Source organism: Meles meles, chromosome 19 (genome assembly GCF_922984935.1).
Source record: "Meles meles chromosome 19, mMelMel3.1 paternal haplotype, whole genome shotgun sequence".
NCBI lineage: Eukaryota > Metazoa > Chordata > Mammalia > Carnivora > Mustelidae > Meles > Meles meles.
In genome coordinates, this window is record NC_060084.1 from 30,725,251 (window position 1) to 30,748,599 (window position 23,349).

At 42.7% G+C, this 23,349-nt stretch overlaps 1 protein-coding gene across 2 annotated transcripts in view; it reads left to right on the forward strand.

The window, feature by feature from the left end:
- TOX3 (TOX high mobility group box family member 3) overlaps nucleotides 1–20,094 on the forward strand; it is a 109,760-nt gene extending 89,666 nt beyond the window's left edge. For both annotated transcript variants that reach the window (XM_045989398.1, XM_045989400.1), the window contains exons 4-7: nucleotides 6,352–6,621; nucleotides 11,170–11,397; nucleotides 13,283–13,363; nucleotides 18,074–20,094. In XM_045989398.1, the coding sequence (XP_045845354.1) occupies nucleotides 6,352–6,621; nucleotides 11,170–11,397; nucleotides 13,283–13,363; nucleotides 18,074–18,850 (1,356 nt within the window). In that variant the 3' untranslated portion in view covers nucleotides 18,851–20,094. The remainder of the gene's footprint in view (nucleotides 1–6,351; nucleotides 6,622–11,169; nucleotides 11,398–13,282; nucleotides 13,364–18,073) is intronic.
- The last annotated feature ends 3,255 nt before the right edge of the window (nucleotides 20,095–23,349 follow it).

The window sequence follows — 23,349 nt, forward strand, 5'->3', positions numbered from 1 at the left end:
TCAAATAAGGTATCAGTCTGAAAACCTCTGTCTCGCATTCACAAAAGAAACTGGAACCCAGTACTCAAGGATGTGTAATTATATACTACTAAGCATGCAGCACACAGATATTATAATAAATGCCAACGGGGGAGGGAAAGGGGTTTCACCCATGCACCAAGGAAATGCCATGGAGGACCGGCCCTTGCTCCAGGCCTGGTAGACTATTTTAAATTTATTTATTTATTTTTTCAGCGTAACAGTATTCATTGTTTTTGCACAACACCCAGTGCTCCATGCAATACGTGCCCTCCCTATTACCCACCACCTGGTTCCCCCAGCCTCCCACCCCCGTCCCTTCAAAACCCTCAGGTTGTTTTTCAGAGTCCATAGTCTCTTATGGTTCGTCCAGGCCTGGTAGAATGAGAGAGAACAGATTTTAATGTGTAGAGGAGGTCGAGTTTTGTTGGCTGAGAAGGTAGGAGCAAACTGCCCATTCCCACCCAGCCCCTCCCACCCCCAGAATCCCGACATATCTTTATAGGATTCATGTCCAAGGGTAATACCCCACTGTAATTTAGTGAGGACATTTTTCACCTTGCCAATTGCTTTCAGTCTTGTTTAAGTCCAGGAGAAAGTCTCAGTGTGGGGCTAATAAGTCTTCCACACCTCTTTTATCCTTTTTTAAATAAGAGAAAACAGAGGTCTGGCTCAGAGCCTTAGGCAGGCCCCGTATTTAGACAGACTACAACCGTGTTGTTTCCTTTTCTGGGTATTTATTTGGCATTCCATTGGTCCATGTGTTCCTGGGTTTGAATTTATGCTAATGATCCAAAGTTTTCCTTTTTCACATAAAATTATTTGGATTTTAACAGTTCACTCAAATAATTAATGTTCAGGAATAAACTGGATCTCAGGCAATTTAAGAAAATGAGGGACCACTACCAGCAATATCCATTCCATGATTTCCTGTTTTAAGAAAAAAAGACAGGCTCTTACCAGGTGGAGAGAGAAGGGCGTGTCAGCTGAACACTCCCTGCACCAAGATGTGTGCAGACCATCAAAGTTCTGTTGAATTGTACTTATGGGCAACTAGAAAGCAGTGTGCCTCCTGTTATCTTGTGAAGTCCATGGCCTGCCCATTCAGAAAGACTTGGGTCCTCTTCAAAATGTAGGTTAAAGTGTTAGTATATATATTTATATTACTTATATTATAATTCAGTAGCCCACCATTGATTTAGATGGGTTGCCCTGGAGGGGCGATCAGTTAATATCTATTGGAATAAATAACCTGCTAGGTAGATAACCTGCTAGGTAGATAACCACCCTTTATACTTACCGTGACAGCCTTCTACACTCTGAATAATATGCAGACTTCCTAGGATACACACTACAAGACTTGTCATTTTATGGCCATTCCTTGCCTCTCCAGTTTCATAGCTAGTCCTGCTTTTCCTGGTCTGGTTTTATTTATTGGCCTCTCCTTTACTTCCTCGTGCACCGGGTCTTTACACATATTCTTCTCTGCCTTGGATGCTCTTCCCTCTTTTCTAGCAAAGTAGCTTCTACTCTCCCTTTGCACCTCGGCTCTAGTGGGTCACCTCCTCAGGAAGCATTCCCAGATGACCCTGCCTTGTACGATGGGGTCATCTGGGAATGGCTCGTTCCCACTTCTCCGATCCATTGCATTGCCCTCTTGACCTGGCCCACCCTGCTCCCACCTGTACGGGCATCCTTTCCATTTCTCAGGCATGCCACGCTTTCTCCTACCTCAGACTTTGCACATGCTGTTCCCTCTGCCTGGAACATGATTTCTTTCCCCTCCTTTTGTGGTTGGCTCCTCCTTTTCCTCCACACCCAAGATGTTTTCATTATAATTGTCTAATAAAGTAGTTCTCAAACGAGGGGCATTTTGCCCCCCATCCTCAGGGGGACAGTTGCCAATGTCAAGAGACATTTTGATTGTCACAACCAGGTTGGAGAGGGGAGGCTTCTGCCATCTAGTGTGTAGGAGGCAGAGACGGTGCTAAGCAGTCAGTCTACTGTGCCCAAGATACTCCTCCCCCAACAAAGAATTATCCAGACCACAGTGTCAATCCTGCTGAGGTTGGGAAAGCCTTATCTTATAACATCAGAGGACAGAGTGAGACCAAGGAAAGAAGGAGTTTTTTCCCAAAGGATGAACAGTTTAGGAAATGATACAAGAGAACTCTAGATAAAAAATGTAATTGTGAAAGCTAGCATTCAGCTCTTACGTTGGACGCAATTGCGGCAATCTCTTAGAACCCACACTAGTTGCTTTGCCTTTCAGTGATCGTGAGTAAGTCTCTTAAGACTGAATTCTAATAGGGAAGAGGTAATGATTTCCAAAAATGCGTGAAATCTCTTGGGGCTTTATCGATGGTTATATATTTCCTTATTGTGTCATGACTATTAGGAGAAATTGCAAGCTATTTTTGAGGAGTAGATATGAATTCTTCTTGCCTGTGCTTTGTCAGTCTATTAATCCGTTCTAAATTATGTTTAACTCGGGTAGTGTTTAAAAGAATCACATGCTGGTTTTCTAGTTTTCAAGGATTTGAGCAATTGGTCTCTTGGTTTCTCTGGCCTGGCACATAATAGGTGCTCAGTAAGTACCTTTGAACTGAGCTGACATCTTTCTTTAAGTGGGAATCCTAAGATCAAAGGAAGTATCTTTCAAAGGTTACCCTTTTTTATGGAAAACAATTGGAACTGTTAAGAGTCACCAACTTCCCCAAGGTAGTTGTGAATAATTGGCAGCCCCAAAGGAACTTGAATTTCTAAAAAGACCCTTTTACTGTTGATCTCCTTATCCTGTAACCCTGACGCATAGGAAGTTATTACGGGACAGCTGTGGACCATGGCAAAATCTAGCACATTTTGACGCATCAGTGACGCATCAGGGGTTCCTTGAAAAGACTTCAGAGGCTCTCGGTGTGTTGTCCCATGGGAGGTCAGAAAGATGGGGCCCACGTGTTTGCAGATGCAAAGGCTCTAAGTTGTGTCAGGCCTGGGCCCCAACACCAGTATGCGTCATGAGTGGTGTTCCCCTGTCCCCGCTGCGGAACATCCCCATTATTTCTCTCTCTCTCTCTTTTAAAGTGAAATGTTATGAACACACTCAACTTATAAAATAAATGAATACAGAGTGCTTTCGTTGAAGGGCAGGGTGGGGAGGCGATGGTGGTAGAGAGCTCGGGGCCCCATTCATCTCTCTCTGTCAACACATGCCTCCACTGGTGGGCCATGGCTCCCTAGAGCACAGTTTTCCCATCACCCTAGCTCCACAACATTGCACATAGAGGCTAGAAAGAGCTGATGAAGCCAAGAAAACTTATTTCCTGGCCTTCCGTTTGATGATGAGATTCATCTGGAATGCTGTAGATGTGGGGCAAGTCAATCTAGTATCTGTACGTGCTGATTTTCATAGGTATTGGAGCAAAGCAACTTCTCTGTTAATGAGAAAGTTGCATAAATCGGTCATGCCAGTCAGCTAATTTATTGTTTTACAGTCCAAATTAAGATACTTAATTCAAATGGACTCTGGAAGTGGCTTGTAAACACTTAAAACATCTAGATTTAAATAAGTCTGAAAGGACTTTTAAAGTGCATTCCGAAGAACACGTATGGAGTGTAGAATGAAGAATAAGATAGATTCAGGGGCGCCTGGCTGCCTCAGTGTGTGAAGCATGTGACTCTTGATCTTGGGGTTGTGAGTTCAAGCCCCACGTTGGGCATGGGGCCTACTTAAAAAATAATAGTAAAACTTAGAAAAAAATAAAAAGAAGAGGGTAACTTAATTGCCAGTCATTGGAGGGTGGACGTGATGTAAGCAAGCAATGGTGGAACTTGAACAGAACATGGAAGAGTAAGGGTGCCTGGGTGTCTTAGTGGGTTAAAGCCTCTGCCTTCGGCTCAGGGCATGATCCCAGGGTCCTGGGATCGAGCCCTGCATTGGGCTCTTTGCTCAGCAGGGAGCCTGCTTCCCTTCCTCTCCCTCTGCCTGTCTCTCTGCCTACTTGTGATCTCTGTCTTTCAAATAAATAAATAAAATCTTAAAAAAAAATCTTGAAAAGAACATGGAAGAGTAGACAGCTCAAATTTTTGAGGAGAAAAAGCTAAACGAGAAGTAGAATGCTAATCAAAAAAAAAAAAAAAAAAAGAAAGAAAGGAAGGAAGAGGACAAACCGATCATGTAAAATCCACTTTTGTGATACAAGTCTGCAGAGGAACACCTGCCAATAGAATGCGATATTTTAGGAACAGTGGAAGAGGATATCGATACTGTCAGTGAGACAGAAAAGAGTGTGATTGTTCTAGTACATGTGACACGTTTCTCCGGGGATGGCACAGGAATTTAATAACTCAAACTATTTAGGAATGGGAAGGTTATATATTTAAGATGTAACCCAAGCAATTAGCTATTCTGTTTTAATGGCTCATTGCTCTTTTTAGCTTTTCTTGACTCAAGGATTTTAGGTTTTTTAATTCATTTTGTGTTTTTATAAATGGAAGCATTTAAGATGCTCTTCTCTTCACCCTTCCAGTTCTACCCCTTATAATATAACCATTGTTAAAAGTTTAGATTCTCTTTTTTTTTTTTTAAGATTTTATTTATTTATTTGACAGAGAGAGAGAGATCACAAGTAGGCAGAGAGGCAGGCAGAGAGGAAGGGAAGCAGGCTCCCTGCTGAGCAGAGAGCCGGATGCGTGGCTCTATCCCAGGACCCTGAGATCATGACCTGAGCTGAAGGCAGAGGCTTAACCCACTGAGTCACCTAGGTGCCTCTAGATACTTCTTTAAAAAAATATAAAAAATTAAAAAATAAAGAGAGGGGCTATACTCTGTAATTATTTTACAACTCATTTTTTTCAATTATGATAGCTGGACTATCACTCTAGGTCACTGGTTCTCAGGTGGGAGAATTTTGTCCCTCGAGGGAAATGTCTGGAGATATTTGTGATTGCCCTGACTGGTGGGGAGGGAGAAGTTGCTACTGGCATCTAATAGAGGCCAGGGTTGCGGTCAACATCCCACAAGGCAAAGGACAGCCCCACAACAAAGAATTATCTGGTTCAAAATGTCAATAGAACCAAGATTGGAAACCCTGTTCTAAGTCAATACACATAAATCTAATTCATTATTTTAAAAAGGCTTATAATACTTTGTAGTACGGTAGATCATAATTTATTCAACTAGTTTCCTATTGATAGTTATGGCTTCTTAGTGGCGTTTATATATTTAACATTAAGAAACCAAATGCTCCAATTTAGATATTTACAACTCATTTTTTTTTTTTTTTTTGCTTCTTTAAAAAGTAAAAATAAGGTACTGGAAAGACTCAAAAGAAGAACACTTAAAAATTTGTAGGCTTGTGTATAAAATTGGATTCTGGGTCACTGTGAGTCAAGAGAATTTGGTTTCAATAAGAATCACAGACTCACACTAAATGACAAGTCTTAAAGTAAGTTGTTTAAAAGCACGTCTTCATTTTTTTGATTCTTTGGAATTAAAGAAACAGCGGCAACAACTCTGCAGCCTTTTACATGACTGCCAAAAACAGAAGGCTGCTTTTGAAGGGACTGCAGTGATTTTCAGAGAAGTCAATTCTGATGATCTCTACCTCTTCCTTATACATATTTTTAAAATCCATTAGCCCATTAAATCATGGCGGGTTGAAGGAAAGAAAACAAGGCAGGTTTAAGAAGAAGAAAGTGATATCCAATTCCAAAGACATTGAATGACTTCCAGATGCCCCCGACAATGTAATTCAGAATCGGAATGACCCTCTGGTTAACCACAGAGGGTTTTATAGAAAGGGTGCCCTGAAGCAAACAGATGTTGGCTCTGTGCTTCCCTAAGCCCGTGCTCCCTACATGTCAGATGCATTCCCGGAAGGATAAAATAAAGACTGGATTCACCTTCCCTCACAGAGCTGGGTCAAGGGGAATGGAGGTAGAATGTGCGTGTGAGAAGGACAGAGGACTAGACCAACTGCTGAGCCAGAAAGCCCGAGCTTCTGCTTCAACCCTTTCTTATCCGTTTCCTCCCAAGAAACAAGAGTTGGAAGTTTTCTTTCATTGCCAGATCTTTTATTAAATTTCCTTTAAAAGTCATCCAGTGACAGTTCTAGAGTGAAATAGACTAATGAGGCTGGACCATCTGGGCTTTGTGCTTTTGACCTTTCAACTTTTGAGGCATGAGTCCTTAGAGTTAATGAACAGGGACCATCATCCTGGAGTAGGTCAGACCTATCTAAGGAACCAGTGCTAACATTTTCAGCTTGTTGATATTTGGGAAAACTAAGATCTCCCCTCCCCTCCCCCCACCATTGTCTGTTGTCTTTTTAGGACCAGAGCCACACACAAGTGCCCCAGTACCGTCAGGATCACTCATTGATCATGAGGTCCATTGTCCACATGACTGATGCTGCTCGCTCTGGGATCATGCCTCCCACTCAGCTCACCACCATCAACCAGTCTCAGCTCAGCGCCCAGTTGGGGTTGAATTTGGGAGGTGCCAGTGTGCCACACACATCTCCTTCACCACCAGCGAGCAAGTCTGCAACCCCTTCCCCTTCCAGCTCCATCAATGAAGAGGACGCTGATGAGTCCAACAGAGTAAGTTGACTAACTGCCTTCGTTGTGTCACTCCCTAAGATTTCGGAATCACCCCATGCTGTGTCCTTGAACTTCCCTCATGGTATTACCTTCTTTCTGCATTTGGCTAGCATTTAAGTTCATGACAGTTGAATTTTTTTCTTCTCTCTTTTACGTACTTATTTTCTGTGAAAAAGCGTATTCCACTGGAAATTGGGAGATCTGGCTTCTCCTACTGGTTATAAGGCATTGGAATGTCACTTAACTCTCGTAGGCATGATTTTCCCATTCTGCGGAAGGGAGGACTTCCACTAGATTCCCCAGGAGTTCTGAGGCGCTCTGCTTCTAAGGTAATGTTCATGTGGATAAGTTTCATCCAGTAGTTGGCTGAGGCACTGTCATGTTTGACAGCCTTACACCTTCTATGTTTATCACTCAGTAAGCTCTAACCGTTCCATATCTCTGCTTTTGTCATGGAGAATGATAATTCAAACATACATGGTTTGAAATCAAAACTTAATTTCAGGGAGGACTTTTCTGAATGCTTAGAAAGGTATTCTGTTTCATCAAAGGTACCTGTCCTAGGTACATTCCTTTTTCATCATATCTTGTACACCTACTTAATACTAGCTCCAGATGTGATTAGAGGTACAATTGATGTATCTTGGTGTGCTAAGATTGTAATCGATTCTGCTTGGGAGAGCGATTTGAAGAAGACTTTATTGAGAAGGTGATATTTGAATTAGGTCTAAGAGGATACATAAAAGTTTGTGAGGCAGAAGAGAGAGGCCAGCATTCTGGTCGAGAGAGCAGTGGAAGTACACGTCAATTTATGAGTATCATGAACGGTTTGATGTAGGGAGGAAAGAAATAGGAATTGAAGAAAGCAGTCGCTGAAATGTGGTAGCCTTTCTCCTGCAGGTAGTTGAGAGCTGATTAATTATTTGCATAGAGGAGGGGCATAAGCAACGTATGCTTTAGAAAGATAGCTTTGGCTGTGTAGAAAATGTATTACAGAGGGAGGGACTGGAGGGAAGGAAAATGATCAACAGTTGCTATGAAGTGTTTCCTTTTAGCCAAGGAAGGAATGGACAGGAGGTACCAGATTAGCGGGACTTTTAAGTAAGAGGGAGAATCATGAGGTGTTGGTAATCCACTGGGATTTGAAGGCATGAAAGATAAATGGGATTTTAGTATGAGAGCCAGCAAGGATTATTAGTGAATGAGAGAATCGGCCCAGAAAGAGGAGTGTTACTTTTTCTCCCATGGAGAAGATGAGAGTTTGGCATGGTCTGGGTTGAATTGAAAGTAGCCACGTTTGAGTCTAGAACTCAGTTCATGGGGAGGAGGGGGTGGGACTACACTTTTGGGGACCATCAGCACCTAAATGTGAAGATATGGAAGTAATCGGGATTTCTCAGTGTGTGTAAGGAACAAGTCAAGGCCAGAGCCCTGAGCATCATTTATTTTTAAGTAGCAAATGGAAGAAGAGGAACTAGAGAGGGTTGAGAGTGAGGAAGAGGAGGGAAGGGAGGTAAGAATATATTGCAAGGATTGGAAGAAGAAGGGTTTGATCTGTCCTGACACATCAGTACCCCCTGGACATGTTAGCACCCCACTGGACATGTTCACATCTCCTGGACATGTTAGCACCCCACTGGACATGTTAGCACCTCACCAGACATGTTAGCACTCCACTGGACATGTTAGCATCTCCTGGACATGTTAGCACCCCACTGGACATGTTAGCACCTCACCGGACATGTTAACACCCCACTGGACATGTTAGCATCTCCTGGACATGTTAGCACCCCACTGGACATGTTAGCACCTCACCGGACATGTTAACACCCCACTGGACATGTTAGCATCTCCTGGACATGTTAGCGCCCCACTGGACATGTTAGCACCTCACTGGACATGTTAGCACCCTGCTGGACACAGATGGGGTCAGTGCATTAATGCATTAACAGTCTCTGCTCACAGATTTCTGTGAAGGTGACCTGAGAACAATGATTATAAAGAAACTCAAGAGACGTGAAAAAGGCCCCGCTAAGTAAAAGCTGGCCAGAACACAATTCACATGGATTCCTTTCATTTCACTCACATTGCCACAGATCTTCTACTCACTTTTGTACCACTCTGAAATTGTCCTGGCTAAGGAGAACCTTATCCGCGACTCCTTGCTTACTCTGTTGTAAGCAAGGGTCTAGGTTCTGTGTAAAGGCACAGAATCCAATCGGTTATCTTCTAAGCACCTGAGCTGAGAAAGAAAGATTAAAATCATCATTGAGGGTAAACTTTTTCTCCACCTTCCCCCTTCCCCAACCCTCAGGTTTCTTTTGGAGAATTAATTCTGAGCTTTTGTTTAAACTGTGAGATTCTTCATTTCAGGTTTACTCTTCAAAGGTAATGATGATTAGGGGAAGTCATGGTTATCCGAGGGAAATATCAAAGGTTGTCACCATGGAATGCTGGTTTACAGAGAGAGATCGAGCTTTTTTTCTTTTGGAAAGGCTGCTCCGGAAGTTACTCTTACCTGGCCGTTGGTCGGGGCATGGTTGGTGCCAACAGTGCTAGCTTTTCTTCCAAGAAAACAGTATCCTTGTTGGATTCAGTTAGAAAAATTTGTGTCTCTGTGGTTTTTTTTTTTTCCCCACCATGGGGTTTAAGTGGTATTTTTCACAGAAGGAAAACTTGGCCCCTGTTGAATCTCTAACTGAAAAGTACCCGAGTCTCTTACAAGTTCAGATTCATTAACTAGAAATAAACAAGACTCACTTATCCTGAGAATTTAGAGAAAAAAACAAAAAAGACCATTGAAATTGATTGAATTAATCGTGAGTTATGAAAGATGGCATTTTGGCGGAGAGTTGAGATGTGGCTCACCACCACTGGAGGTGTGTAAACTACTTGTGTGAAGTACACAGTTGTTATGACTCAAGGGGGGTTCATGGAGAAGTAGACTTGTGGCCCCCCCCCACAATCTTGAGGGTTCAGAGCTCTCAGAGACAAGTTACTTCACAGTCTTCTCCCTAAGAATTTTAGTAATCGGATTAAGTTCCAAATGACTCTCATTCAGGAGGTAATGATACTCTTGGAAAATTTGAATTTAGGATTCGAGACTCAAGGCCCTTAAAAGCCAATCTGTTAGTAACTTGAGTCTGTCTCTGTTGATCTTCCCCACGGCTGGCTTTTAAAACCGATTTTGTCACACGCTTCAGCTTTCCCGACGAAGTTAGCTACAAAATGATCTTCAGTTCAGTCCTGTTGTAATCTAGGGAGAGAATGCAAGGCTGATGAATTTTTCCTCCTGCCCTTCTAATAAGTATATTATATGATCACGAAATTTGATGATGGGAGCAGGAGGTGAATCTGGAGCTCCATGGTATATGAACGTGGGGAGTTATACCCAGGTCATTTCTGTGGCCTTGATCTCAGAGCGTGCCTATGGTAAATATGTGCGAGGCACTTACTGTCCCTGTGGCAGTCGGCTTCTGAACAGAGTTACTTTCCGTGAGACTATTTTCTTTCTTTTTATTTATTTATTTATTTATTTGACAGAGAGAGATCACAAGTAGGCAGAGAGGCAGGCAGAGAGAGAGAGAGAGAGGGAAGCAGGCTCCCTGCTGAGCAGAGAGCCCGATGCGGGACTCGATCCCAGGACCCTGAGATCATGACCTGAGCCGAAGGCAGCGGCTTAACCCACTGAGCCATCCAGGTGCCCCCCGTGGGACTATTTTCTTATCGATCTTTCTTTTCAGCCTTGGTGATTTTAACAATCATTGCACTCTTAGAGGTTTTTAATTTTAATGAAGAAAAAATTTCCTCTCTATCTCCAGTTAAAGGAATTTTGACATTTTTTATAGTTCTTGTTAGTCTATTGTTTCGAAAGTTATCATGACTTAAAGAAATAAAGATGACTTTTCTTTTATTTTGCAAGCTCGGGGATTGTAGCTAATTTCCGCTAGTTTCGGAGACCCATGAGCAAGGTAACATTCTGATAAAATAAAAAAATGAAGCTTTGCGAAAATCGATTCATGTAACTATGGCCAGGGACCTCATTTAAAATGTCTGGATATGATCAACATCCGGAATTACTTACAGTTACTTCTAAAACCTCCGAAAATGTAAAATATTTTATGTCCACACATGGTATGCATACACACACACACACACACACACACACACACGTGCACACATACACACGCATGTCTTTGCCTGGTACAGAAAACAATGAACACTGTTATGCTGTAAATAAACAAATAAAAATAAATAAATAAATAAAAGAAACCATTCTGTTTTTCATTACTCATAATTGCTATTTAGAGCATATGTTGTGAATGTATTGAAGATACTTCTGGGTCTCATTAATCAATGTTCTAAATGCTAATCTCTGCTGTCCAGTTAACTCTAAGAAAACTCACCCCTCCCCTGCTTTTGCTGGGGATTCCTCTGTTGATGAATCAGCTGAACAAAACCTTCACAGTACAGTTACAGACCTGGGTAGGTCTTGCCACCTTCTCTGCAAAGACATTCTAGGCAGTGAATTTTCTTCCTGCTTTGCAGGCCATTGGAGAGAAAAGAGCTGCTCCAGATTCTGGCAAGAAGCCCAAGACTCCAAAGAAAAAGAAAAAGAAAGACCCCAACGAGCCCCAGAAGCCGGTGTCAGCATATGCCCTGTTTTTCAGGGACACACAGGCTGCAATTAAAGGGCAAAACCCCAATGCCACTTTTGGAGAGGTCTCAAAAATCGTGGCATCCATGTGGGACAGCCTTGGAGAAGAACAAAAGCAGGTGAGGTGAAGACCCAGCACGGCCACATAGGAAAAAGTCACCAGAATATTTCCTGGACTTTTTCCTTTCCTTTCCTTTCCTTTCCTTTCCTTTCCTTTCCTTTCCTTTCCTTTCCTTTCCTTTCCTTTCCTCTCCTCTCCTTTCCTCTCCTCTCCTCTCCTCTTCTTCCTTCCATTCTTTCTTTTCTTTTCTTTTCTCTTTCTTTCTTTCTAAGATTTTATTTATTTATTTGAGAGAGAAAAAGAGCGCGAACGGGGGGCAGAGGGAGCAAAGGGGAGAGGGAGAAGCAGACTCCCTACTGATCAGGAAGCCCCATGTGGACTTGATCCTAAGACCCCAGGATCATGATCTGAGCCAAAGGCAGATGCTTCACTTAAGCCTGAGCCTCCCAGGCACCCCTCTTACATCTTTCCTGCATGAACGTTCACTTACTATGACTGTTTCTCATCAAGTCCTTTCTAAGCTATGGAATTTAGAAACACAGTTGAGTAAATCCAAGCCCCTCCCCAGTTACATGGATTTCTCAGTCTGCCTTAAGGGTGCGTGTTCAGAACCATTCAGAGGAGAAATGGGGAAATTCAGTGGCATCCTGCACACCTAAATTTTGATGATCATCTTTTCATTTTAAGTAATGTGAAATTTGCCCCCTTTGTTCAGAAAGCGCACTACAAAGGGATTAGGTCCATCCCGCTTGCCTTTTCTTTGATCATCTGTCCGAACCCTTATGCCATCCTGGTGGGTCTCCAAACTTTGAACCCACCTCCACGAGTCTCACTACCATCACTGGGCATTTGAAATTTTATTCCAAGGTCATTGAAAAGCTCGGCCATATGAGAGGTATTGAGTGATTAGCCAAGCTGGCGGGAGATACTTCCTTAGCATCTGGACTCCTGGGCCTCCCCTTACAGCATCTCTACCACGAACAGAGAGGAAGAATGGCTTCCTTGCTCCTTGCATGAAACTCCCAATGACCATTAGTAGGACTGGACATTCCATGTCTTCAGATGACTGGACCTCTCTTAGTAATAAAATAGAATCACCATGTCAGAAATGAAGATGGGGGGGGGGATCCTTGATTTTTCTTTACAAATCATGACCTCATTCCTACTAGCTTGGGATGGTGCAGTGCAGCTGTAGAATTTGACCATTTATTGTTGTATGTGGCACACTGATTTTCTGTCCCTGAAATGTAATCCTAAGGGGACTGGCAGACTCCTACCTCTTTTATCTCTGGAAAGACGGTTGCACTTTGGTCTAACAGACGGCCACCAGACACTGTTAAGAAAAGGAAGCGCCCATCACATTTAATATATTGGGACTTGTTCATGTAACTCATTGGCCTCACTAATGGAAATTTCTCATTCCTCTTTTTTTTTTTCCCTTCCAAAGAAATCTGAGGTGGTTTCATCTTTTCTCTTGTGCCTTCACAACACCGTACCTGTTGTGGTTGGTCTTTAATTCCTCTGATTTGGTGCCGGTTAGAAATGTGTGTGAGGGAAAGGAGCACTGATGGAGAAACTCGCGATTTTCTGTAATTTGACCCATTTGTAGCCAATTTGACTCTTCTTGTACCTTATCTCCTGCCCTAGCTATGACGCCCTCCACTGTTTCTCTCAAGGCATCTGCGCTACAACTGGAAATCTTGTTTCCATTTATCATCGGAAACATCAAGATTGTGCTCCGATGAGTGTGGCAGGGTTTTGTTTTAATATGTCTGTGTGTGTGTGTGTGTGTGTGTGTGTGTCTGTGTTCACATTTGAAAATCAAAGCCACACAGACCAACTTTTTAGGTGAGGTCGGTTGTGACCTCATTTGCGCGGCTGTGATTTTATGGCTGAGAAATTGTATGCTAAAGGTGGTGCTAATTGTGGTCTTTTTTTAATAGGTGTATAAAAGGAAAACAGAAGCTGCCAAAAAGGAGTACCTGAAGGCCTTGGCCGCATACCGGGCCAGCCTCGTTTCTAAGGTAAGCCTGTGTGGGGATGGCGGGTCTCTGAGTCACGGCGTTGAGAACACCCCCTGGGCGTTGAAAACATCAAGGCAGCTCCCCTTAGAGTTGACCAAAAAAAAGCCATCTTGGACAACTCATAAACTCGTTTCCATGAGAGATGACCACAGTGATGGCCCAAAAAGTAGGAGTTAATGGAAGCTGCTGAATCTGAATTGTTTCCAGAAGATTCTGTGGTCTCTCTTTTGAAACTATTTAACAGACACAAATAGGGTAGGCAGGTTTTTAAAAGCCTCTTTATCTTTGCTTTTTGTCAGGGACTGAGATCTATGCGAATGTCCTCTGTTTAAACGGGTGGTGTTTTGGTCATATTTGGGACATCCTAAAGTAAATTCTCCAATGGTTATATTATTGTAATAGGGGGTGTCGCATTTTTGACCAAACTGTTCCACATCAGATAAATAAATAAACTTCATGATTATTTAAAATAAAATTGTGCTCCAACTACTTAAAAAAAAAAACATGTATATGTATTATACATAGAGTATAAAATGGACCCTGATGTATTATAAAATGCACCAGTATCCCAAAGCAAATGTCAGTCTAGATTATTATTACCTTGATCCAGAAGGAACATGAGCTATTAGGTTATATTTTAACATTTAATTAACTTTGTCTTTGGCCTTCCTAGAATTTAGAGAGGCTTTGGGGAGAATAATTTGAACTTATGTTTTTGCTCTTGATGTATTTCCTCTGGCAATCGGGCATTCCATTCCATGATCTTGCGCGTTGCCTCAGGTACCACGTAGGGCTGCAAGGCATGCTAGGCGTTGCCAGCAAAGCTGTTTAGAAAGGATGTCATTCCTTTTTTTCTCTTCCTCACCAGAGCTGTTTCTTCTTTATATTAAGATGTACCATTGGCAGCTGATCAAATCAGATCAGGAGAGGTCCTCCCTTTTTTCCACTGCCAGCTGTTAGGACACCTTCCACTTCATTAGAAAGAGAAAACATTCATCAGGTCAATAGCAAAACCTTTTTCTGAGGCACTGCAAGACCCATCATGTAAGATGTACCAGTCCTGGCCTCAGATTTGCATATTGGCAGATAACAGCCAAGTGTGTGGGCTACAGATGTTAAGAAGGGAGGTATATAGTTGGCTAATGAGATGGGGTGACGTGAATAGGAACAGTGTACATGTACTTCCTAAGTGGATCATTTATTCATTCATTTACCCAGAAGCAGGAATAGGTGATCTTTGTGCATTAGAGCATGAATAATTGACCACACATGGATTTCAGCCAAGAGCGGGTATCTCAAAAGGCATTCAGGAAACAGCAACCACAATTGGACTCATCGAGTCTGTCACTGAGGTGGAAGGGATACTGTGAAAGTTACATATGGGCTCCAGAATCAGGATTCAGAAGTAGCTCCGAATGGAAGTCAGCGATTCCCGACAACTAATAAGATGGATTTTAAAAGGAAGAAATCGAAAATAGTGTTTGTTGGGTTTTATGTTTTGTTTTGTTTTGTTTTTCATTAAGTTAGTGCAGTTTGAGAGCATCCTTAATTTATATTCAGAGCCCTCGCAGGAACTAAAATGGTCCTTGATGTAGATGTTCAGAATAATTTCAGTCTGAACCAAAAGTATGAGATAGCTTCCAAAGTGGTGAGCTCACATGAAGCAGTATCCATTGTGCAGCGTGGTGATGAGACCACATCTGAAGAATTTGTTCTGTTTTGGCCCCTACAATTTAAAAAGGAATGGAACCAGCTAAAAGCCCTCCTGGAGGGTTGCCTCCACGATGGTGAGGACTGAAAATCAGACTATATTCAAATAATTGAAAGAATCAGGGGGGCAAGGACTTGGGGGCATGTGATCTTGGTCCTCAAGTTAAAGGTCATCACCTGGGAAGCCCAAGTTTGAACTCTGTGCCCCAGATAGAAGATCTCATCCAAGGAGTGAGGTCACAGGCAGCAAAAATTCAATGTTCATTAGAAGTCGTGAGTAGGGGGGCACCTGGGTGGCTCGGTGGGTACCTGCCTTCGGCTCAGGGCATGATCCCGGGGTCCTGGGATCGAGCCCTCGCATCGGGCTCTCTTCTCAGTGGGGAGCCTGCTTCCCCCTCTCTCTCTGCCTGCCTCCCTGCCTACTTGTGATCTCTGTCAAATAAGTAAATAAAATCTTAAAAAAAAAAAAAAAAGAAATCGTGAGTAGGGTTGCATCACACATGCATTTAATTTTTGCCCCTACATTCAGAGCCTGGGCCCCCTCTCTTAAGATGTGTCTGTACTATATTACTTTTTTTTTTTTTAAAGATTTTATTTTATTTATTTGACACAAAGAGGGAGAGATCACAAGTAGGCAGAGAGGCAGGCAGAGAGAGAGGAGGAAGCAGACTCCCTGCTGAGGAGAGAGCCAGATGCGGGGCGATCCCAGGACCCAGAGATCATGACCTGAGCCGAAGGCAGAGGTTTTTTTTTTGTTTTTTTGTTGTTTTTTTTTAAGATTTTATTTATTTGACAGACAGAGATCACAAGTAGGCAGAGAGGCAGGCAGAGAGAGAGGAGGAAGCAGGCTCTCTACAGAGCAGAGAGCCCGATGCGGGGCTCGATCCCAGGACTCTGGGATCATGACCTGAGCCGAAGGCAGGGGCTTTAACCCACTGAGCCACCCAGGCGCCCCTGTGCTATATTACTTTTAATCTTCCCAACAACCAACAAAAATTAATAGGAGCCTAATAGTAAAACATAAGGAAGTAAACCTGGCAGGCAAGCAAGAACTCTTTCATCCACTCATTTCTATTCCCCCCTAGGGTGGCATCTGAAATGCACACGGGTATGATTACCCAGGTGTCTAAATATAGATTCCCTTGTAGTTTTATCCTAAGACTAGCTGGGTGATTTTTGAACATTGGAGTATATAAGAATTTTTTTCTTGTGTATATGTACCACACTGTGTGTATTTTACCTTATGGGTGATTTAACGGTTTTTTAAGATGGTGAATGAGTCTTTGCAGGTTTCTTCTTACCCTAAGGCTTTAGAATGTGCCCCTCCAGTAGGCATGCAAGGCCACCAAGCCTCTGCATGAAACCAGAGAGCTGTCCATGGATGCACGGTGCTTTAAATTGATAATGTGTTCAAACAGAAGCCATTAGCCATGGCTTCTCCCACACTGAGTGATTTCCAATACAAAATCACCTCTCAGGTTCCTTCTCATGGTAGATTTTTAAAATGTGAGTAATACAAATCTGAAAGTAAGCATTCCATATCATTGAAGAGACTTGATATCAGCTCCATGCCTCCAGAAACATCTAATTCTGTGACAAATAAGAGAAAAAATAGCACAATTATGTCCATCACCATTGCATGAGTAAAAGTATTTATTTTTGTGGCTGTATTTGTGTATGGTCAGTGCAGAATGTAATAGGTCATTTCTCTGTGTCGTTGAGCCTCACATCCGATCAGTTGTTCTTATCCTGTGAGAGGTTATAGAGTCATCTGAGTGCTGAACATTCTTCCCTCATCTAGGACTCCTGTGATAAATTGTGGAGATCTTTGAAAATACCGGGTCAACTAAAACAGTTTCTTAGGTTGTAAAATACTTCCATTTAGTATCTCTGCAGAATTGTGTTACATTTTTCTTACATTCACGTGAGCACGGTTCCACGCTGCTATGCCCGTACAGAGCCCTGATGTTTTCGAGTCATGATTTTCTGGTAATAGTAACTGTTAATTGGTAAAAATTGCTCACATATGCTGAATGCTTCTGTAGGCCAGGCCCTATTCTAAATGCTTAACAAATATGAGTCAGTTTAATGCTCAAAACCTCTGTGTAAGGTAAATGCCATAGAACCCCATTTTGTAGGTAAGGAAAGTGCGGAACAGATGGGCGCATTAAGTTGCCTGAAGTCACCAAGTTGTTAAGTCATAGAGCACAACTGGAACGCAGGCAGCTGATACTCTGTTGTCTTTCAATATGTTTCTTAGTGATGCAGGTCAGCTCAGACTTAACTGCTGAAGAAGTGTATCAGCCGCCTTTTGCTACATCATGCTGTGTAACAACCAGCCCCAAAGACTCCCAGAACAGAGGAGTCTTTATCTCAGAGGGTGCCAGAGAACTGGCTAGTTCTGCAGTCTCGGCCTGGGACGATCTGCGGGTCTGCTCCTCAGTCTGCAGTCAGCCTGGAGGTTGGCGGGGGCCAGGCTCATTCACGTACATGGCAGTTGGCTGGCTGACTTCCGAGTGGTGACTGGGCCGTATGTCCCTTACCACACACATGGTGATAGCAGATTCCCAGAGCGATTAGAAGGGACCAGGCTCGGCCAAGGTCCCAGGGGTGGGGGATTTCACTCTCCCTCTGGGGAGGGGAAGCTAAAAAATCACATGACCAGAGACTTGGGTCTAGGGAAGAATGAGTCATGGTGGTCATGTTTTAAAAACCCATTTACAGGGGTACCTGGGTGCCTCAGTTGGTTAAGTCACTGCCTTTGGCTCAGATCATGATCCTGGAGTTCTGGGATCGAATCCCGCATCAGGCTCCAGCTCCATGAGGAGTCTGCTTCTCCCTCTGACCTTCTCCCCTCTCATGCTCTCTCTCTCTCTCTCTCTCTCTCTCAAATAAATAAAATCTTTTTTTTAAAAATCCATTTACAGTACTTAAAAACAGTTCAATCTGTCAGTCCCTGGCTATCTTAATATTTGGGGACTTTTCTCCCCCACCATGCAGGCTGCTGCCGAATCAGCAGAGGCCCAGACCATCCGTTCCGTTCAGCAGACCCTGGCGTCCACCAATCTGACATCCTCGCTCCTCCTCAACCCTCCGCTGTCGCAACACGCAACTGTGTCGGCCTCCCCTCAGACTCTCCAACAATCGCTCCCTCGGTCAATCGCCCCCAAGCCCCTCACCATGAGACTCCCCATGAACCAGATCGTGGCGTCGGTCACCATCGCAGCCAACATGCCATCGAACATTGGGGCCCCGCTGATCAGCTCCATGGGAGCGACCCTGGTGGGCTCGGCCTCCTCCACCCAAGTGAGCCCTTCCGTGCAGACCCAACAGCAGCAGCTGCAGCAGCAGCTGCAGCAGCAGCAGCAGCAGCAGCAGCAACAGCAGCAGCAGCAGCAGCAGCAGATGCAGCAGATGCAGCAGCAGCAACTGCAGCAGCACCAAATGCATCAGCAGATCCAGCAGCAGATGCAGCAGCAGCATTTCCAGCACCACATGCAGCAGCACCTGCAGCAGCAGCAGCAGCAGCACCTCCAGCAGCAGATCAGCCAGCAGCAGCTGCAACAGCAGCTGCAACAGCACATGCAGCTGCAGCAGCTGCAGCACATGCAGCACCCGTCCCAGCCCTCCCCCCGGCAGCACTCCCCCGCCGCCGCCTCCCAGATGACGTCGCCCCTCCCCGCCATCGGGAGCCCCCAGCCTGCCTCCCAGCAGCACCAGTCGCAAATACAGGCTCAGACACAGACTCAAGTACTGTCGCAGGTCAGTATTTTCTGAAGACGCCCGCGGCAGAGGCAGGTGCGCTCGGGGGTGGGCGCACGGAAGGAGGGTCCGCCGCGCGCCCGCGGCCGCAGCCCATAAGTGGCTGTCGGGGACGTGGAAACGTGTAACAGATCACATGGTCCTCTCAAGTGTCTATTAGATAGGCAATAAGAACACAGTGTAGCTGAGTATCATCTTCTAGCTGACTATAAATCACTTTGTTTTTAAACAAGAGAAGCTGTGCTCTTTTATGTGATGCCTTTTTTTATTTATTCAGGCTATATACCTACAATATGTGAATCAAACAGTTTAACGAATCCTGGGACATACTGATGACTGTAGACTGGCCTCTCTGAGTCATAGAAAATGGCCTTATTTCCCCCCCAGAAGTGAATAAACCACATTTCGAGGCTATTTGAACTTCCGGAGCCCTAAAAAAATAAAAAAGCACAGTCCTAATTACCTGAAATACGAAGATCCAGTTTCATACAAACATTTGTATGACGTGAATTGTTGATGGCATTTTTTGTCATGAAAAAAAAATGTAAATCACAGACTTTTGCCAAAGCTCTTATTTTTTTTTCCTAAATCTCTCCAGAAAAGAAAAAAAAAATGCAAGTGATTAGATTCCATTATTGACTCATTTCCACTTTTTTAACCCATGACTTCTCCAAATCAGACCACAGTATATGTTGTAACGATATCTATGGCCACTGTTAGCCCATTATACTCATTCCAATTAGAAGAAAAGAATGTGAATATTATATTCTGTGTTTTGAGTGACAAGTTTCAAAAAATAAAAACACTGTATTTTTAAAAAGGGAAATGCACTTAAATGAAAACAGTTATTACAAAAAGTTAAGATTTAAAAAAAAATGCAAGAGTTTTTATTATGATGTGATACCGGTAGACTATTTAAAAAACGCACCACATCTGAATAATCAATGTAAATATTTTCTTTCAAAGTTGTAAGTTTTCATATCATGTGTTGTAAAGTTTTCATAAATGAGGCTTTAACGTAAACACTGGTGACATAAACCATTCATTGCTACGTTGCTTATTGTGTTTTTATGCTGTTTTATACTTTTTTATGAGTTATGATAGCAGCAATTAAGTTGTTTGTATTTTGCTTAACTAAAACAAAAATGCTTTTATCTTGCTATAGAATAAACACATTTCAGTAAAAACTGTGGACTGTATTTTGATGCAACAACCCGGAAAATGTTCACTTTTCAAATAAAATGATATGTCAAATTTCACTTTTGGTTCCTTGAATACGTATATGATGGGAAAGGATGCCACGTACCAACATTTATTTGAGCCAAAGCATCATCTTCTGTGTCCAGTTGGAAATAGGATATTTGTTGCTAGGAATTTGGATCGTATGGTCCAAATCCAGGACCTCTTAAGAAAATCGGAAGTATATATTTTTTGATGATCATTTTGTTAAGAGGCAAGTGGCAAGGTAAGTATAGAGGAAAAAGCGGTTGTCCTCTGTCTGGGGCTAGAACTCACAGCATTGTGTTATTGCTATTAAAAAGGGTGGTGAAAATAATTATTTCAGTGTTCATTTCTTCCCCCCTTTTCTTGCTCTGTAGTGGCTCCTCTTTGAGAACAGTGTGAACCACTATCCCCAGTTGTCTTGCATGATTAATTACAGCATCTGTCCTGTCAGAAGCTATAATGAAGAGGTCTTGATAAAAATTGCAAATTACCACTGGCAACAGTCTTAAACTGCTTATGATAAAATGAAAATTAAAAACAAAGTGTCAACCCTGACCAGAATCCTAATCTGGCAAAAATGGGGGTGTGGGTTATGGTGTCCATAGTTCCTGTGCGTGAGACATTTAGAAAGAAACGGGATGTGGATTCCTCAAAGTTGTTGTTGTATTTCAAAGAATATTTACTGTATGTTGTGGGTTATGAATAATGAATTCAGCTTTCAATATTTCATAATCCTCTTGTACTCTGTATTATGTACAAATATTGAACAGCAAGAGATTCTAATTATAAATTTATAGATTTCTTGCTGTAGGAAAATTTATGTCTAAATTGAAGCTTTTCATAAGATGTATTAGTTGACAGGTATCAGTGTTCAAACAGTCTTAGAACGATGCCTAATCACATCTACAAGGAGGCAATTGTGTTCCACAAAGAAATGATCTGCCTCCGACCCATCAGAAGCAGAGCTGATGGTAAGAGATTTTCTGTGAATTGAAACTAACATTACATAACAATAAGAACCATTTTATATTCTGTTGTGAAACCTTTAGACAAATGTCTTCAAAATTAATTGCTAAACTACATGTGACAGTAATTGTGTATTAGTTCTGTTATTGTCATTTTGAAAACCCATGAAGTATTGCTTGGGAAAAAAATGTCACTAGTGATAAGACTTAATTGCAAGCGAAGTCTGTTTTCAACTGTTTGCAGTTAGAAGCAGGTGTTGCAACATCTATTAAATGATTTTATAAATCTTGGGTTTTTATCACATTTGATTAAATGCTGCTCAGCCACTGACGATCCATTTCAAGGGGAAAAAGTAGTTTAATGACTACAGTTTAGGAAAATTAATCATCAGGCAAAACTGTATGTTTAAAATGTCAAAAGGCTTGAATCATGAAAAGACTTCTCCAACCTTGTCACCCGATTATTTTTCTCAGGATTCGCTAAAGCATATTATGGATCAACCTGTATTTCAGTTTATACATGTGACTGGTTCCTAGTCCTGAAACGCCAGTAAGTACTTGCTGTGCTGCTTTGGTTACAGGTCAGAAATAAATCAGGGCAATGAAAAATAAGGCACGAGAAACGTGGTAACTGATTAGTAGGATTTCTAAATGGTCTAACTGCCTTCCCTCCTAAGTGGTCTCGGGCATTAAGGAGGCTCCTGCGCACTACCCACCCCCCCATCACGCACCCCCCACCACACAACTCCCCCCCATCTCCACCACACACACCTTTTCTCTCCCCCTGCCAGGTTACTCCTGCTAAACACGTTTCCTTTTCGCGGTAACCTGCACCACCATATGATGGAGGAGCATAAGAGGGTTCTCATTTTTAGCTGACACGGGGTCATTAGTTCTCAACTCAAAGAACAAAAGCTTAAATGCCTTCGTGCAGCATAATTTCTGCCATATATTATTACCACCTGACGGAGGTTTGAAGGCGTTCTAGACAGATGGATTAATATCTCAAGTTTAAGGAGAAGTCCTCCGCTGTGTCCATTCAGCGGGCTTCAGACCTCTGAATGGTTTCTTTCCCGTAACTCACTTCATGGAGCATTTTTCAGCACTGGACTTCAATCTAACCTTTCCTCCCCCCGCCAACCACCCCCACCCCTTTTGTTTGGCTTTTGTTTTGCAACAGCTGTTATTATCGGTTTTGGTCAGCTGTGATTGCTGGAGGCAAAATAGGACCAGATGGTGTTTTGCTATGCATGAATGGCGAGTTAGAGGCGTTGAGATTGAATAGGCCAAGTTTGAATGGTGTCTGTGCACCACCTGCCTGCCTGGGCTGTGGCGTCCACATCACAGTAGCGTGATCTGCCACCGATCTACTAGAATCGGATGGGAAAGTGGGGCGCTGGGGTGGACGGTCCCCATATTTATTGATCTTCCATGCACTCACAGAATAATGCACTGTACAGTCAATTTGAGTTAATTGGATATGACACAGCATGGGCGTGCAATCTATCACTCTAGAATTCTGGTTCGCTTTCAGGATTTCATTGCTCACGCACACACACACACACACACACACACACACAGTAATAGCAGAAATTAACGGGCTAAGTAGACACAAGTCTAAAAAAAAAAATATGTCTAAAATTATAGACAGGAGTCCCAAGGTTGAGGTGTGGGGAAGGCAAGGACATCTCGTCGGGATGCTTGTGTCAGCTAACAGTGCAAGGTAAAGAAAAGCTATGATCCGGGTGTGTTCAGACAGACAGCCCTCCTAGTTGTTAGTTACTCATCAAATATTGCAAATTTGTAAAAAACAAAAACAAAAACAAACAAACAAACAAAAAAAACAGTGCCTTACTGGGATAATCACACGGACGCACAACCAGATTAGTATTCTCTTAGAAAATATTCCTAGATAGTTTTCACCCCTCAAATATAGTTAGCTTGCCAACTATCTGAAGTAACCTTCAGGATTAAACACTTTTCCTGAGTTTTAAAGTCAGTGAACTGTTCAACCCATGTTGATTGTGATCCTACAGGTGTGAAGGCTATGCGTATCCCAGCGTGTTGCGGAGGGGAAAAGCTTAACCACCCACGAATCACGGAGTGAGATAGGCAGACAGGCTCTCCATTTGCCTACTGCCCTAATTACTTAAATTTACTTCTGCTACATGCAAAACACTGTGATGGGTCCCAAAGGAGACGCAAAAATAAACAAGACCTTCTGTTTACTTTGTATATGTTTGAACTTTTCCATAATAAAGATTTAAAAAAGTAAAAAAAAATAATAATAACAAGCCATCTTCAACATCAGGAACATTTTGTTTA